The following is an 18,058-nucleotide window of genomic DNA, read 5'->3' on the forward strand; positions in this document are numbered from 1 at the left end:
CAGGGTGCCTGCTATTATATTTGTCTTGCCCACTTTTCCCATTACTATTACACAGTCTGAGACTGTTTTAGGGTCATCAATTGCTTTCAATGATCAAACGATACAAGTGGTTAAGAGTACAAGCGACATATCTTTAGCAAAACTTTCCGATCTCTCCCTTTCCATTTGTATTTCAATTATAAACCTTAAATCTATTGCTTTCATATAAAATATTTCCAATTATCTTTTGAATGCTTGTTTAATCCTGTGATTAGGAAATGGGTGGCTCAAATTGAACACCTACATCAATCTTTCCCCGGTGTTACATTACGGTGTAAAAGAGAGAAGAAGCAATCGGGATGACACCACAACTGTGATAAACACAGCTACACGTCACTATTAAGCCCAATAAAGAAAGCACAACCCTGGGGGCATTGACAGTTTAAGCATTTTCTTTTCATCACAGTAATTAAACTTCTCCTAGCATAACATAATCATCAGAGAAAAAACAAAGCATCATCATATAAATCTATTGTGGCATAAAAGACGACATATGTTAGTTTTTTTTCACTGAATCCAACAGGAAAAGAAAACAGCATGCAGAAGACATTTGGAATAAACATACATGCAGTTAAATCACAAAAAACAAACACAATCATAACCATATTAGAAAAACATTTTCTAAATCCAACCATACACTGATTCACATAGGAAGGGTAAAGTGGATCTGGGATCAAAAACTAAAACCCTGCCAATTTATGGAAAACATCTGGAATTGTTTTTACTATTTAAAATTTACTTTTGTTTAAAAAATTTTCATGGAAAAGTAACCGTGCATTCCTGTATCGCTACCTCCGACTTCCAGTCTCTAGAGATTAGGAGCCAGATTTGGTGATGTCACTACTGCTCAGTGTTATCCTTGCAGGAGAAGTAGCTGTACCAGAAGACATAGCACAAGGATATCCCGGGTTTTATCTATTGCATGAATAAGTGCCCCACCAGTCTTACTGATTCTTAACCCCCCTGATGGTGGTCCAGAGTCTGGCTCGGGGTGAATTTTATGTACCAAAAGTAGTAACCCTGAGCCACACTCAGGGTAGCAAAAAAAAAAAAAAATTATACTTGTTTCCCTAAGGGATCCCTGGTTGGCTTCTGCATCGCATCACATCCTCGGCTCGATCGATGTGATGTGTGAAGCGTTGGTACGCTGGTAAGGAGTGGAAATTGGAAATTTAAAGCAGATGACATTGTAATCTGTTTTTAAAACATTGATCACAGTAAAAAAGTTATAAAAATAAATCCAAATAATAAACTATAAATCCAAAAGTTTATTCTATTATTGTACCGTTTAGACAAAAAAAAATTATTAAATTCATTATTTTTTATATTATATTTTAATTTATGATTTGTGTTTCAAACTTATCATACCTGGGACTTCAAATATTAAACAAATTTCCACGCAAAACAATGTACCACTTTTGGCATAAAAATACGGACATAACCTGACATGAAAAAGCAAAGCCCCATCTTTACCCAGGAGCACTGTGCAAAATAAGGAATGGCTAGTCAGTAATGGGGAAAATGTCATCTAGATCAGTGCACATGTCCCTTATCTGTCTGGAGCAAAGCTGCCACAGTACAAATCTTTTTGGAGTAAGACTTTTATGACACAGACCTCTAAGAAAAGAAAACAAAAAAAAAAAAAAGCACACAAGCAGAGTGATAGCTCAGTGGCTAGGAAATAGAACAGGGTTTGAATCATGGCCAGGACACTTTCTTTGTGGTTTCCTCCAACATACTAAAAACATGCAGGTAAGTTAATTGGCTTGCCCCCTTAGACTGTGGTAATGACATGATTACGAAAGCGACGTTACATTGTGAGCCCCTTAGAAAGGACAGTTAGTGACATGACTTTGTAAAGCGCTGCGTAACATGACGATGCTATGTAAATACATGATGATGATAATATTGATAACTCATGACAGGTTTTCTATTCATTTAGGGCTTAACAAGACATCAGTACTATTACACATGCAACTTCGTTGAAAGAGGTTTCACAGGTTCTTTTAAAAACTGAAATAGATGTTGGTTCAGGTCAAGTCAAATCTCCAAACAGAATCTTTTTAGCTCTTTTATCATTTCCTGGACAAAAAAGAAACCTGGACCCATAATGTACAGATTTAAAACAAAGAGACTGTCACCTGTGCCTGTCCACCTACCCACCCCGCTCATACAAGCTGACTGACAGCCCAGCATTTCTTATAAAATTGCATTCCCCTGTGTCAAGAACCAAAACGTTACCAATCTGAACCGATACAACAAACCAGATTCCTGGGCTGCAACTTGAGAGATTACGTGATCTGATTTTACCAGTAAGGGATTTTAATGCATGCACAAATTTATTCGGTCACCTTTGCTGAGCATTACTGAACATAATCCACAGAAGTACATGTTTGCTGAATTCCTAAATAATGCTAAAACATTAGACTGGCTTCTGATCATTCCACTAACCTGTCAGTGCCAGCCTATGGCAACCAATAAATAAGTGCTTTACAGCTAAAAGAGGTTAGCACAAAAAAAGCCTACGTGAAAAAATCTACTTGAAAACTATAGATCCACAAAACACATTTTCAACAAAACCAGAATTTGTAATGCTCCCACATATAGGATTTAAATCACAACTTCAGGCACTGAGGTAGATTGCTTGTCTTACAGCACAAATAAATATATGGAAAAACAAGGACCAACCTCAAGTAAGGCTACGTACACATGTGCAAAGTTTCTTGTGCGATAATCAGCTCAGGGCTGATATCGGACAACAATCTGGCGTCCGAACCACCGTTCTGGCATATCCACCTACGATCGTAATGCAAGAGAAGAGAGCTCAGCGAGGTGCCGCTTCGTCGTTCTCCCTCTAACCCTCTCCATTGAGCAGAATGGTGCTGTATGTACAGTGCCCGTTTACTCATCGGGCAGTCGCTTATCTTTGGAAAGGTTTGTGAAAGATCATTTCCAACGACAATTATTGCATGTCAGTACTTAGCCCAATTTACAGTACATCAATGAAAGATTCAAGTGTGTCACTATTGTCCCCTATTTGTATATCTCAATTATGTGAGCAAAACAAACAAACAAAGCAAGCGTGGTCAATACCCAGAAGCCAACTGGTAGGATGTAATGTAGCAATTTTTTGGTTGACATCTAATTTTCCAGTGCAGCTAATAGCAGTTGAATTCTTTCAACTATTTCCTAGACTCTACTCTAAAATTAACAAATATTGTGAAGATCTGTAAGGATGGGGATTTAGGTGTAGATCTCAAATTCAATACATTTAGAAACTAATAACAGAACCTTTAGAACATGTTTTGTTCTTTTTTTTTTTTGGTGCCCTAAAAGAGGTAAAAAAAAAAAATTCACTAATTGAATTGGTTAGATAGGAAACCCAAAGGTTTCCAAAGCCTGACTGGCATGGTAATCAGAATACATTAATGACTGAAGGATTAGTAAAAAGAATTGTTTTAAAGAGAAAACAGTTCAGAAAAAACATAATGCAACAAAGATTTAGTAAGAGGTTAAACTACTGAAAAGAGAAAATCCATATAAGAAAGCAAAATTTAAAATCCAACACAAAAGCTGCCAGATTATTAAATCATGTTTCAACTACAACTAAATTTCCAAAATGTTTTTGAAGTTCCATGAATGTCAAAAAAGGGAACAGTTAAGCCTAACAAGTCATATCTACATACCTTGTGTCGTCCTCTATGACCCTGCCAAATTTGGAAACATTATGCTCAGCGGTATCCCAAAACAGCCTAAAAATTTGTGAAAAACAGGGGTTTTAAAGCAGTAGTGTTGTAGAAAAACAGAGGTGTTGTCTGTTTTGGCAGACACTGTCAGGAAAGATTGAGATCTACATGAAAATTTAACTGCAAAAATTAGTTTAAGCTAAAAGACAAAAAAAAACTAAAATGTTAATTCCTGCTCCTTTTAAACCAAAGCAAGAAGGAAGATGGAGAAAAAGTAGAAGGGAACCTAAAGATCAATCTAGATATGGTTTATGGTCACTAATCTTTTAAAAGATCTAGTCAACAGTCTTCAAGAAACTCTAAAAGGGTAGGAATATACTAAGTAAGTCAAAAAAGAATTAAAAGATGGAATGAAATTTAATGGTCCTGGAATGGGGTATGAAGAGGTGGAAGACGATCAAGAAAACAAGATTACAGAAAAAGGAAGAACCACGCAAAGAGAGGCAGTCCAATTACCCAAAGTCTGAGTCGGGACCGTCTGGAGTCAAATGGTCGGTATCTAAGCCATTGTCTAATAAGGGAGGCGACTTTCCGTGTTCCAGTGTTAAACCGTTGGCTGATCTGCTCGAGCTCTGTAATGACGGCCAGGCATCTTTGTTATTACTGTTGGGTCTAAAGAAATACAAAAAAAATGGACAAGATGCAAAACAGAGGAAAGAAAATAAAGCGGTGAAGAAATAATCTAGATTCCAGGAGACAAGAGAAAAAAAAAGTCTGTATGCAGATGTGAAAGCAAGTTAGGAAACCAGTCAGAGGTATTAGTTCTTGGGGGATGTATGGCATCTGCAGGTCACCTAATGTCAATATCAAGGATGCTTAAACTTTTGTGTTACTGTTACAATTATATATGGTATAAAAAAAATAGAGCACAAACTGACAAAAAATTTCCCTGTATTCTGTTAGTGAAGAGAAAACATGGCTGACCTCACCCTAATTCAAAGTTGAAGACAGATGATTCTTTCATGCTAGTTTTCAAACACATGCTAAATTCTGAAAATTATTACAAGCAGAGTCACCAATAGTATTTTAAACTTTGCATAAACTTGTATTCTCCAAAGTTCCATTGATAAAAATTCCTTTAAACGAATCCACATGATTGCAACCATATAAAGAATTATAACAAAAAATAAGAAAACCTGTTTACTACTGTCATTAAAAAAAGAAATAGAAGGACCACAGATTTATTTACAATTTAGGAGCCAGTCAACCAATTACTATGAGTAGTCTGATAACACAAGATATGTAGTTAGCTTAAAAAGACTCATTTTAGGAATATCGAAAGTTGCTGACAGTGCAGCAAAAAAGGAGGAACCAGCTGAAAGGTTTTGATTACTGAAGCTACTGGAATTTTTCTGGCATAGGCCTTGTTGGATGTTAGATCATGTCCACTGAAACAATTTTTTTGTGATTGTTTACAGCGACAGATGAACGATTGCTGTACACACATACAACATGGTTCTGTTCTATGGAGAGCGGTGGGGGACGTGCAGCATCCCTCTGTACTCTCCTCAATAAGATAGCACAGGCAAGGCAGATTGATAAACATGTGTACAGAGCTTGAGATTTTGTGTACTGTTGAGAGGAGCCTTCTGCTCTATGGAGAGGGGAGGGGGAAAACGACGGAGCGGCACCCTGCTGTGCGCTCTCCCCCTTCACTTGCATTAAGATTGTTCATCGTTAATGGAGCCAAGTTGGTCGTTTCGACGATGATGATAGGCGCTGTACACACGCCAGATTCTCATCCGATATCAGCCCTGAGCCGATTATCGGACGAGAACCATTGCGAGTGTGTATGTAGCCTAAGATACAGACTGAACAATCTATACCAATAGAAAAAATACTAATATTAAAAGTTTTATTAGGTTGTAATCTCAATAACCAAGAAATACACTATACGTGTTGATAATATTCTGGTACCTAAAGAAGATCCAAAATAAGAATCTGCGCTTTGCCAGTTCAAAATCTTTTACTTTTTTGGTTAAAAAAAGGCCAGAGGGTTGACTTTTTTTCCTTATAAAAGTAACAAAATGAGTAGATTTATAAAGCTACTCAATCTCTACAGATTTACACAAAAAAACTAGATATAAAAAGACTACTGAATACTTTTCATTGCAAATTCATTGTGGGCACCCGGGTCAGCCTTTATATTGCTTTCTACACTCTAAAGTGCAGACTTCAGACGGACTAAACATAATGAAAATAACAATGTTGTTACGTCTCAAATTCGTGAATAAATTATACGTGAAACCCTAAATGATGAACCTGTTTGCTCCCATTTGGTCTGTAACGTACACCATTGAAATCCTTTGCTATATCGGTTTGATAAATGCAAAAAATACTTATTGCTTCTTTCACATACCTTGTAAGAAAACTTGTGCTATCAGCATTTCTAGAAATCTTATCAGTTACAGTCCTCAGCTATCACTTTGGCCTACAGTTTAATGTTTAAGCCAAGACCATTGCGTTGTTTTTCTAACTGAAAGCATCCCTATGTCTAACTACCACCACAAACATTACACTAGTATTCATCTGAACTGCAATAAAATAGTATGTCGTTACTAAAACACAAAATAGCATAGAAGTCCACAGGGATGTTAAACGGGTTCCAGCATTCAGGTCTGAAGGACAACACATGCACACACACACACGCATGCAGATGAGAACAGGGCCGTGGGGTGACACTACTTACACATCATACCTCTGCAGGGGTGTCACTTTGTTTTTATTCTTGTCAACAGTACCCGTAGACAACTGTAAAAAGTTAGGGTTAAGTTTGTAGAGCTCTTGAAGCAACTTCTGTTCATATTCCTGATGTTTACCCGCCTGTAATAACAAATATTATTGTTAAGGCTACATAAATTACAGAACTAGCATTTAACTTGTAGTAAATATATATCAACAAAAGGTCCCAAATGGGCAACTAGATCTTCTGTCATCTCTCGTTCAGTTTCCTGTAAACCCTTTCAAGATGCCACTTAGCTGACACACAAAATAGGCTGCAAACAACTGACAGACAAATCACATTCACTAGTGATTCTAAACAATATATGGATAATGTTATATGACACTTACCAAAAATTATGTTTGCACCCTGCAAAAAGAAAAAGTTTGGAAGCACCTCTGTTTAAAAACTTCTTTACTGTACCATTTTGAAAATCACAGTGATAATTCTCATATCATAGGTAAATCTGAAAGCAATCACATGGCTTCAAGCATTTCTTAACAGGCTTTGATTTTAATGACCTCCATCAATCAAAATTCAAATGCAAAACCAAATAACCTCAGGCGTTGAGCATGAGTGCATGAACACACTCCTGAAAAAAAAAGTCAACTTAAAATTGAGGTACTCCTCACAGAAGCAGATTTGTTTCCAAACACACAAAGCAACTTGTCAGTAGGATTAAATACCCTTTTCCTAATCTGTCAATGCTTGAGTTATCGCCCTTTTGTAATGACAGATAAGGATTAAATATTTAAAAAGTTTCCCTCCAACCTCAGAACTCCTCATAGCAGAAATAGGCAAAATTAGGAGTCAGCAGTGTTCGTCAATAAAGTTTGACTACATTGTGTAGTGTTGTCAATTTAACACTGGCAGTCTTCGGTCTGGAGAAGAGAGAAATGAGTAACATTCTCATTTATGTACTGCTGTTCCTTGACTGCTCAGTTATTGGCTGGATAAGTTCTGTGGCCAAGTACTTTCCATTCACAGATTGTGGTTCAGGTTTCATGTGTGGACCCAAACTATAAAGACAATAAAATCCTAATGACAAAGGTGGGTCATTTGTTATCTTACCTGCATTTCTTCTTTTGTAAAACTGGCCGCCTCATCCCCTAGTTCATGTAGATACATACAGTCTGGCTTTGGACACTGCATATTTTTTAGGAAGTAACTGCAGTATTTTGTTGTACCTAAAGATGCCTTGATAACAAAAAGAGAGGGGTCAGCCATTAGTAAAACAGAATAGGTAAACGATGAGCAAAATGAATCTCTTAATCCTTTGTCCATCAAGTCTAATTAGCATTTACATGTTAATATAACATTATTCTTTTCATCCAAAACCTTCAGTTTTATTAAATTTGTCCCGATAATTTTGCCATGAAGAAACTTATTCAGTCAACGAATCGACTGATAATTTCCCAAATATGCTTTTACATTGTCACCCTGCCATGTTCGCGCTAATATAGACTATAAGCAAACATGGTGACATATGAAGGGATGGTCTGCGGTTCTATTTTCAAGGAGCTAGCCTTAGAAGCGATGTACAACTCCAACTGGGGTAAATGCATTGTAAGACAAGAAGTTGGAGGGGATTAGAAGCAAGAACTGACATTTATTTAAAGTGCCCCCATACTTCCACTAACTAATCACTAGAAAATAAAAACACAATGTTCTAAAAAATCACCTAATTTGTGGCCACGCGATGCTCTGGTCTTAAGTCCTCTACCTTCTCCTGTTTACAGGAGGCAGGGACCCTGAGTATATTCACATCACTGCCTACTTGACATGGACACTTCCTATCAGCTGTACTGAACAACAGTGCCTGCAAATAATGTCAAGTGAACAAAATGAAAAGCGCACAAGGTTTTGTGATTTACAGTCTCTTGTGATAGAAAATCACTTGGTAATTCTTACCAGTTTCTGCTTTATGTAAAGTTATTGCTTCACAAAGATCAAAAACAGCCACTGTAAAAAGCAGGGTTTCAGTAGGTTTTCTAACAATTATCACAACTGGGAACAGACCTTAAAGTTCCCTGACCAATGGCAGGGGAGGTGCACCTTAACACCTTAGAGGGATGAGAAGACTTCAGAGTAATCCAGATTAGAATTTAAGTATAAAAGCCTAATAAGCAGTAGTGCATAAACAAAAAGTGAAAGATTTTTCAACAAATTCCCTTGAAGGAAAAAAAAAAAAAAATTCTGCCTTTTTACACCTGTGGGGTCTAGGATGATGGAATTCAGAGCAGGTCCAAAGATACCATCCCTTAATGTTCTGGCTGGTTATGAAGCATGTAGATGAATTGTCAGCATGTGCATGATACTTAGGCTTGTACAACAACGGAGGCACAAAGTAAACTATCACAACTAAGTTGTAAGGCAGCATTAGATGCAATGCAACGCAAAAAGGCAGGACTGCCAACCTTTGCAGCTAGAACTTGTTGAAAAGATTTAACCCAGTTCACCATTATCTGGAATAGTAAAACAACAGTTAGAATTAGGCAAAGAATGGGCCTGCTAATCTTTCAGAAGAGCTACTAACTGATCTACAGCAGAATCCATTATACCACATTAGAAAACTCTCTCCCAAAGGAAAAAAAGGATAGCAGTGTCACATTGGGCAGTTTTATTTTGTATGGAGAATTTTATCAAAGAGTGTATGCACCAGAAAGATTTTAACATTTTCATGTATACTGAATGACCCTAAACAAATGGAGGGCTAATCCCTTAAATTTAAGGTTACACACATTGCTTCAATAAGGACTTCTCGTTGACTGTGAGCTTGAATCTAACATCACTAAAGCTACTGCTGCCACGGGCAGAAAGGGGAAGGCCCAAAAAGGGGCCAGAAAGATTCTTCATTTGAAGATGCAGCAAAACACTTCAAACTTTTTTTATACAGGGTCAGCTGGAAACAAGGTTTAGCCCCACTCAAGAGTCAGGAAGAGTTTAAGGGGTACCCTGTAATGACAGTATAGGCCGATTCTAGGCTACAAGCATCCTCTCTATCAGTTAGCATGGTAGAACAGAATTCAGAACCAGAATGAATGAGAAAGAATGCAAGTTGGGACCACCGGAAGAAGCAGGATAATTACCTGTGTCTATCAAACATGTTTCAAGCACTTACTAGAAAGAAAACTTGGACACAACAGATACTACTTGCATAATCTCAAACAGCTAATAGCAAAAGAGGATCCTAAGACAAAGTTGTCCAGGTCACAGTGGTCAGATTCAGATTTATTGATTCAAGATCTACACAACAAGCACAGCAACAGGAAGGTGCTTTCCTGAAGCAGACAAATCTGTCCTAAGCAGACAAAACCCAGTCCTAAGCCCCAAAAGCATTTTATGCTGTCAGTGCCCAAACCTCCTATGGTAGCATACCTTTAAAAAAATGCTTAGGCAGACATTATAATACACAGCCGAAACATGAAAACTTTTATTTTCCTGAATTTCATTTCTTTCAATACCAGTTCTTACATCCCACACTGCCTTGCTAACATAAAAGACAGATCCATGACTCATGGGTTCTGCCTTTATGAAGGAACATAAGGCCTAATATTGTGCCCGGTGCCAGGGACACATCTCAGATGAAAATAGCCTGTTGTTGCATTTCTTTTCTTTGTGCCACCCAATGCCTCTGCCATTCAGTCATATTGCTGCAACTGAACAAAGCCAATTTCCAGTATACAGGTCAAAACAAAAGCATGCCTTTAACAAGGGGAAATATGTTATGCGTGAAAACAAAACAGCACCTGCACATTCAGAATTAAGTCCTGTAATCTTTAGGAGAACAGAGCATTTTGTGCAGAGCATTTCCAAAGAAACTAAATTGAGTATACAATCACAGAGATCAAGGTAGGAATATATTCGCAAAAGACCCAAGAACAAAGTCTTAAAGCAGACCTTTGCCTATAAGGAATTGAGCTGGCAGGTATGAATAGAATGCTCAAACTATGGCACACCTATACCAATGTCACGTTTCATGCCCTTCTAAGTAGGGCACAGAAGGTAGGTAAAACAGTGACCTGCCTGCACCAGTCCCTTACTTGTGAAGAAATGACACATAGAAAACATTCTCCATGCATATTCTAGAGATTCTATGACCTCCAAATTCATAATTGTGACCTTGGTCTTAGATTTTAGCAATGCATCTTCTGTCACTTGCCAACCAGGATAAGCTGAATTTTTTTGTTGCACAATATTAGCGCAACGGTTTAGTAACTCTACTTTCAGAAAAAAAAAAAAGTCATACAAGACACCACAATATAATTTTCCAAATTTTTATAAAAAGTTTAAAAGATGACATTACATTAAGTAGAAAAGTACCAAACATGTCGAGCAATAAAAATACATGTACTCACAAAGGGGCAGAATTCTGAAAGAAAAAGTACATAGTTGGCACTAAAGCAAAGCTTTTAGAGCTCAATTCAGATTAATCCATAAACAAAAGCCCTAAAGAGTTATCCCTCTTAGTCCATAATACACAGTGATACTTAAGATGTATTGTGCAATTGTTACTTACTAATATGTGCATCTTAAGGTGTGAGCGTGTAGGTGAGGGGCAGGGGTTTAGCATTTTTCTTTTATTTAAGTGCAGTTTGATTTTTTAAAACAATTTTTTACCTCATTTAACTTTATTGTTCGCGCTGGGGCTTAGAAGTCTCTTATGTAATGGCGTAAATGAAATGATAGGCTATATTTATGGAGGCAAAGAGCATCTTTTCAGACACAATGATCAATCACAAACACTGCTCAATTTTCTTCTTTCCTCACCCAGGGATACTGGGTTCTAAAAGCTCTTAACCCGACAACAACAAGGTCTCTTACCTTAAGTGTTCTTCCGTCTACTACCACATTGTTTACACACTGAATAGCTCGAAGTGCATCTTCTGACCGTATATACGTTACATATGCACTAGCGCTTGGACCCTGCAAGAGACAGAAAAGAATCAAATTCAACTGAAGAGCAAGCACACCTCTAGTGTGTAGAATCACTTTAACATTGCTGCAACAAAAATTTAGGAAATTATTCCAGACAGGTTTTTTTGGCAACAAAGTATTGTATGAATGATAAATGCTCAAAATACAATACATTCACAAACATACCTTGAGAATAAAAATCTCTCACAATATTGATTATATCATTATTCGGGGCAGTGTAAAGGGCACTATACAGTGCACAACTGACAATAGCATCACAGCATTATTTCATTATTTGGGCCAGTGTATATGGCGCTATATAACTGGTCATAATATAGAACATATACAGTTAGGTCCATAAATAATTGGACAGACAACTTTTTTCTAATTTTGGTTCTGTACATTACCACAATTAATTTTAAATGAAACAACTCAGATGAAGTTGAACTGCAGACGTTATGTTATAAGTCTTTTAAAAGGCCCCCTTGTGTATACATTCACATACATATGCTTTAGGCATAGACAACACTGGGCTTAATGCCAGAATATTGAAACAGAGAAAATGTAATGCTAAAAGACTTGATATTTTCCATTTAGCACACAACACAAAATTTAGAAAAACTAAGACTCCTATATTCAGCACCACCAAAAAAAACTAAACAAAAAAAATATCTAGTGTTAGGGTGCATATGTGCTGCTACATACCTCTGGGTCTGCAAGGCGTTGTGAAAGGCCCACTACAAAGACTAGATTTTTTTGAACCACGCGCACACTGGCCAAATGCTTGCGATTTTCTGATATTTTCTGTTTGCGCTCATTCTGTTTTTGCTTCTTTTCATTCTTTATCCTTTGCAGCTCTTCCTGGGAGAGAGGTTTGTAGACAGCTGGGTCTTCTGGATATGGCTGTAAAACAAGAAAAGTCTTTTAAACGAAAAGTTACTCACTGGCTTTTTAAAATATTCCAACTAAATAATAATATGCAAAACTACAATATTAACAAATTTCTACTAAATTTATATTTTCAAAAAACAAAAAAAAAAAAACCCAGAGCAGAATTGAAAACATCTATGGACAAAAGTTAGAAATTAAAGTGTACAGCCTAAGAATTAACATCTCCAATTTGCTCCATTAAATGCATAACTGTAAACACTTTTGTTATATATGTATGTTTGTTCCAAATGCATGTAGATCCAGACAGAATTCTGATAACTTCCTGTTCCCTCTCCAGCAATATTAGCTGTGACTACTTCAAACATATCTGAATGATACAGGAAAGTTTTACTTTTATTGCCACATGTGAATCTGCTGTGAAAATGTAAATGAGTGGTGAAAAATCCAGCAAAAAGAAAAATCTTGTTACCAAGCAGAACAAAACACGTATGATAAAATCAAATGTGAACAGACAGGTTCAGTATTGCAGAAGAGACATCACCGGTCTCCTTTTCAATAAAGGACCACACAATATATTTATCAACCAAGTTTAGTTCTGCTTAAACACATTTGGGGAATTAGAACTACTCCCAGGTAGCTAGATTGTTCTGAAGGAAACAGGAAAGACAGCCTCTATACTTCCTCAGTACAGGTTTTCTTGGGGGCCCATAGCAAAATGATCCCAACGCTGACCTTTCTGCATGCGGGACAAAGCCCGTTCTCATCTGTGCGTATACGATGCCAACAAAAGCGACATATTTGATATCCACATGTGCAGGGGAAAAAGTTGATATCATCTATCTCCAAAGGCTCCATGCAAAGGGGGCACTCCACGGGGTCTTCTTTTACATCGGGGCTGCGTGACATCTTGTCAAGATCCCAAAAACGCAGGAGAAGAAAACAAAACCAAAAAAATGGATTTTCCAGGCTGAAAATAACTTAATGAAATTAAAATCTGTTGGTTGCAGCGATCTGGAAAAAAAGAAGACATTATTGGTCAATAAAAACATACTACAAAAAAACAAAAAAAACAAAAAAACTGAAATACAAGTTCCTGAAATATTTTAGTAAAAGGGGCAAAAAATACAGACCCTGTTACTTCAGACTACATTGGAATAAAAACAAACGTGAAAAGAGCAATAAAGACCAAACAGTAATGAGCCTCATAAATGCCAATATTGCAAGGACATGTGTGGAACGTTGGGTAATATATATAACAAATAAATAAAAATAATGCTTTCATATAATAATACTTTTTGAACCTGTTAAAGTAAAAAGGGAGTAACAGTTATAGCCCTATAGATATAGCCCTTTTTTCTATACCATCAATCTAAAATTATTATTAGAGAAGTTATTATGCTTGTGTTTCAGGCAGGTCTAAAATCCAAATCACTGTCAAATCAAAGTCCTGTTTTGATGAATGAAAGTGGATGGTGTGGCGATAAGAGGGAAATGATGAGAGAGAACAAAGGCAAGAGATTATCCCTAACTACAGAGCTTCGTATTACATAGTACAAAATTTAGGTAAATTGCAAAAAAAAATAAAATAAATAAAAAAAAAAGGAAATAAGTGTAGGGGTTATAACCAGTCAGTCCCTAAAAGCAGGGGTCTGGCATTTGCACATATTGAATTTTTATCACCAGGGCATCTTAGGAGACACAAAATACTGACTTAGCAGCCAGAATTGCAAAGTTACTCCCAATGATCAAAAAGCAATGGGAAAGCGGAAGACAACTACTGACACATTGCTGGCCACAGGTAACTCAGCCTGAAAGGGTTTTATACAGGGAAACCATCCATGCCAGTACTTTTCCTACTAGAGGTCTATGTACCTGGCTATAGTTATTGTCTTGGCAAAGTTAAAGAACAAATTTAATATATCCCTGCACTGCAACTGCATTTCTCTATATTTTAAAGCGTACAGAAATATTCCTGCTTATCAGATAGATCCAATTATCTCTAAACTTCCTGTTTAAGCCAACAACTCTACCTCTGCTGCTGAATGAATCCCAAGCAGTGTTGTCATTCCTGCCAGCTCTTCCTTTTGAAAAAAAAACAAAAAAAAAACATCCACTTATATCATCTTCATAACATCAGCGGGATGTGTTTTGTAGTCCAACAGAATAGAACTTAGTGATGATAATTCTTCCTAATGTGGTAGTAGTTCATTTGACCAAGTTATTTTTTTTTATTACTTATAGCATATTTTAAACATGTGAAAGGACGGGATTGTATTACACAGATGTTTAGATCAATGATTTATAAGAAACTTTAGCAAGATAGCGTTTAATGCCGAGCCCTTGTTATTTTTTTTTGGCATGGATTCTGTGAGTACCTTACACTATTTGTACTCCAGGACAGAAACTTTGGGAGCTGTTATAGGATAAAAACATGAAACAAAAAACTATACACACGCACAACATAATAAAGACTAAACTGTTTGCCATCTTTACACAACTGTACCCTTTTGCACCTTGAGTTGATATATTTAATAAACCTGATGCCTCCGGCACCTGAAGTGGTTAATTCACAAACCGATTTGGGCCTCACTTTCTGACTTGATGGAGCCATAGCAACCAGTGCGGCACCGGAGGACACTTGCTAGACACAGAGCCTTTCACAAAGCTGGCTTAGCCACAAAGAATACCAAAATACTTTGCAATATATTAACAGTCATGCCTTCCATTCAAACTGCACTATGGGAGGAAAGTTGAACTTCAGGCCTAGACATACCAAAAAGGAGTTAGTAACAGGGTACTTATTTGTCCATGCAACAATGTAGGATGGGCAGGTTTAAGTAGAAAGAAAGGCACAGTTACAGCTGTGGTATCCAATGTTATAGAAACTAGAATCTTTTTAAAAATGCAACATAAACCTGTGCTTTGTGCGTGCTGAATAATGCGACAGGTTCTCTTTATTACCAATACAGCAACAGTACCTAGTCACCATACCCTGCTATGTATGGATCAGTCCACATGAGAAAACATGTAAATCTTCCCACATGACAGTTTTGATGATTTGTCACCGAACACATGGGAAGAGTGTAGTCAGCCGTGTGTAAGATAAAGAACCTAATACAGACAAAATGGCAGGAGGGAGAATAGAGGACAAGAAGAAGCTGGAGGGCCCATAAATACACAGGCTGTTTTTCTTCTATGGCGAAGAGCAGTGCACTCATGTCATGAATCATCTGTGGTAAGTAAATTATTATCCAGTCAATGGTTAAAGCCCACCTTTGCTTATATGTGACCACTTAACCCAGCTGTTGCCAACTGGTGGTGCGCGGCCGGTGTGCCCCCCGGTGGGGTCAGGAGAAGGATCCCACTAGCGGGAGGGGGGTTGCACCAGCCAGAGACAAGGACCATGTCTGCCGCACGGATTGCAGGCTCGGGGCGGGTTGCGTCTCTGGGTCAGATCTGCAGTGGGGGAGCGGGCGGTTCTGGCATCATGACTTCATTCTGGGGGAAGCGTCTTCCCCTTGGAGTGACACATGGCTCCCTGTGCACGTGCCGTCCAGGGTTTGTGAAATTAGTGGTCTGTGATGTCCAAAAGGTTGGCGACCACTGACTTAACCATTCTTCCAGCTCATTTCCCATTCCTTTCCTCTCTCTCATCTACAATCTAATTCTCTTTTCAACTTTTCTTAGGAGAGAGGATTGGCGATACAAACATGGAGCCAGGGTCTACTACCAGCTGGACTTGCTGGCTCCCTTCATCATGATCTCCTCCTGCCATTGCAGTCTTCTGAAGTGCATAAGTACCTTGCCACTGGTTGATGTAAAGGGTCTACATCATATGACAGGGACATGGGCAGTGCAAGTTAAAAATCCAATGTATTTCATGTATAAGATGCAGACATCATCCGAGGCTCTTTATAGGGAAAGACATTGCACCCAAAGCAGACCACAAGCTAAACAAGCTCTACTAAAAAATGAACAGATACATGCTTTATACAAATCTGGGGGACTATAATTAAAATTCAGAATAGTATTCAACTGTGTGCTAAAACTGGAAAAAGCAAGTCTATACAGAAAGCATACACGGAAAGAATTAAACTTAAGTCCCAAAACTGCAATACAAGTTAAAATTTAAAAACACCTCTGCCACATAAAAGGAATATAAGTGCTAAACCCTGAGATCGGTTATTACAAACATCAATCTAGTGGACAGGAAACTGCGAATCACTCCAGGAATCACAGCAGCCCGTCTATTCAAAAACCTGAATTGAGATGGATCATGTTCAAGGGGGAGGAAGGTTAATCATGGTTAAGTAACCTAAATTATATTTATTCTAAAAAAACTTTTATTGGGCTGGCTCCAAATGTTTCAATGAATAAAATGATCTTGCCAGTCAAAATTTTTGCAAGTTTGTTTAAAATAAAATTGAACTAAAAGAAAAGTTTAGGTTTGTTACAATAAATCTGCGAAAAATTGTGCCTAATCACTAAAATATTAGTCTTCAATCCCTCTAAAAATAGTAATATACTTCCCAGTACATGAGGGTGTCTAGGCACTTCTGTACCTAAAGCCTCATCTAAAGCTGTGTATTTTATGAGATGGAAAGCATTGCTATATGATGGAGTCAGATTCGGTGAGGTCACTATTGTGCTGCTGATCACAGTTCTCCTTGCTGGGGGGGCACAGTGCAGAAAAAAGAACTGAGACCACAGGTGATACAGGTAACTTGGTCTTAAGGGCCAACCAATTCTGCAGCTCCCTGGAGAGTATTGCAGAATATTACCTTTACTTTGTTTTCAAAGAAATAAAAAACTTAATTATAACTTCTAGTGAAGAGAAAAAAAGGAGTCACAATCCATGCCACTTAGTAGACATCAAATTATAAATCTTTTCACAGGTATATTAGTTTACAGATTTGTAAGAAAAGCCACATGCACTGACGGGAGAAATGAGAACTTCAAGGGTGGGACAGAAAAAGTCAAGACCCCTTAAACACCCAAGAGGAGGGATATGCAGTTGTGTTAACATTTATAAATGAGGAAATACATGGTAAAGATCACAAGAAAATAAAGAAATAAAATAAATAATGAAAAGAATAGTCAGCCGCTGAGCTAACAGGTATAATGCAGGATGGCTGCATTATTGTGGAGTTAAGAAAGGACACACAGAATTTATTTAAAATGAAAAGTTAAAGCAAACCTGAACTGTAAAGCATTTTATTCAACCTGAAACATATTCCCACCTTACCCCCTTCTCTGTCCGATTACTAATGTGAAAATGCAATACTATCCTGGTGCGTCCACTTACAATTGCTGGCTCTCCAAAGTGTTTTGTATTGGGATTTCATTTATAGCTATGTTCTTTCTGGTAAAATTCACTCTTGCAAGAGGTCTGCTACAGCGTGAAGCTTTAGCAAACAGCCAAGTATAAAGCAGTTTTCTTCACAGGATAAATGTTTCGTGATTTTGTTGAACACCCAATTCACTTTCTAGGCCTCCCCAACAGATGTATGTGTGGTCAGCACATGTTAAATTAATATGAATAGAAGGCCAATTAACATTTTTTTTTTTTGCGCATTTTTACACTTATTGGTGGTAGTAGAAGTAGTATTATGTGGTTTATTTTATGTTAGAAAAACAAACATGCATATTTGGTTAAGTGCTTTGGCCAATGTTTTCTAATTTTAATCTTTACACCTTTACTTTGGGATTTTTCTTTCTACAAAAAGATCAATGACTCCATTTG

General features: G+C 37.4%; 1 protein-coding gene across 1 annotated transcript in view; it reads right to left on the bottom strand.

Moving 5' to 3' along the window:
- CNOT4 (CCR4-NOT transcription complex subunit 4) overlaps positions 1–18,058 on the bottom strand; it is a 44,496-nt gene that overhangs the window by 14,398 nt on the left and 12,040 nt on the right. Inside the window, exons 2-7 of the mRNA XM_072398960.1 lie at positions 13,048–13,326; positions 12,130–12,327; positions 11,930–11,934; positions 11,332–11,581; positions 7,579–7,704; positions 6,484–6,608 (exon numbers count right to left, since the gene is read on the bottom strand). Of these exons, the coding sequence (XP_072255061.1) occupies positions 6,484–6,608; positions 7,579–7,704; positions 11,332–11,581; positions 11,930–11,934; positions 12,130–12,327; positions 13,048–13,221 (878 nt within the window). The 5' untranslated portion in view covers positions 13,222–13,326. The remainder of the gene's footprint in view (positions 1–6,483; positions 6,609–7,578; positions 7,705–11,331; positions 11,582–11,929; positions 11,935–12,129; positions 12,328–13,047; positions 13,327–18,058) is intronic.

The sequence above is a fragment of the Pyxicephalus adspersus genome, chromosome 2, assembly GCF_032062135.1.
Source record: "Pyxicephalus adspersus chromosome 2, UCB_Pads_2.0, whole genome shotgun sequence".
Classification (NCBI taxonomy): Eukaryota; Metazoa; Chordata; class Amphibia; order Anura; family Pyxicephalidae; genus Pyxicephalus; species Pyxicephalus adspersus.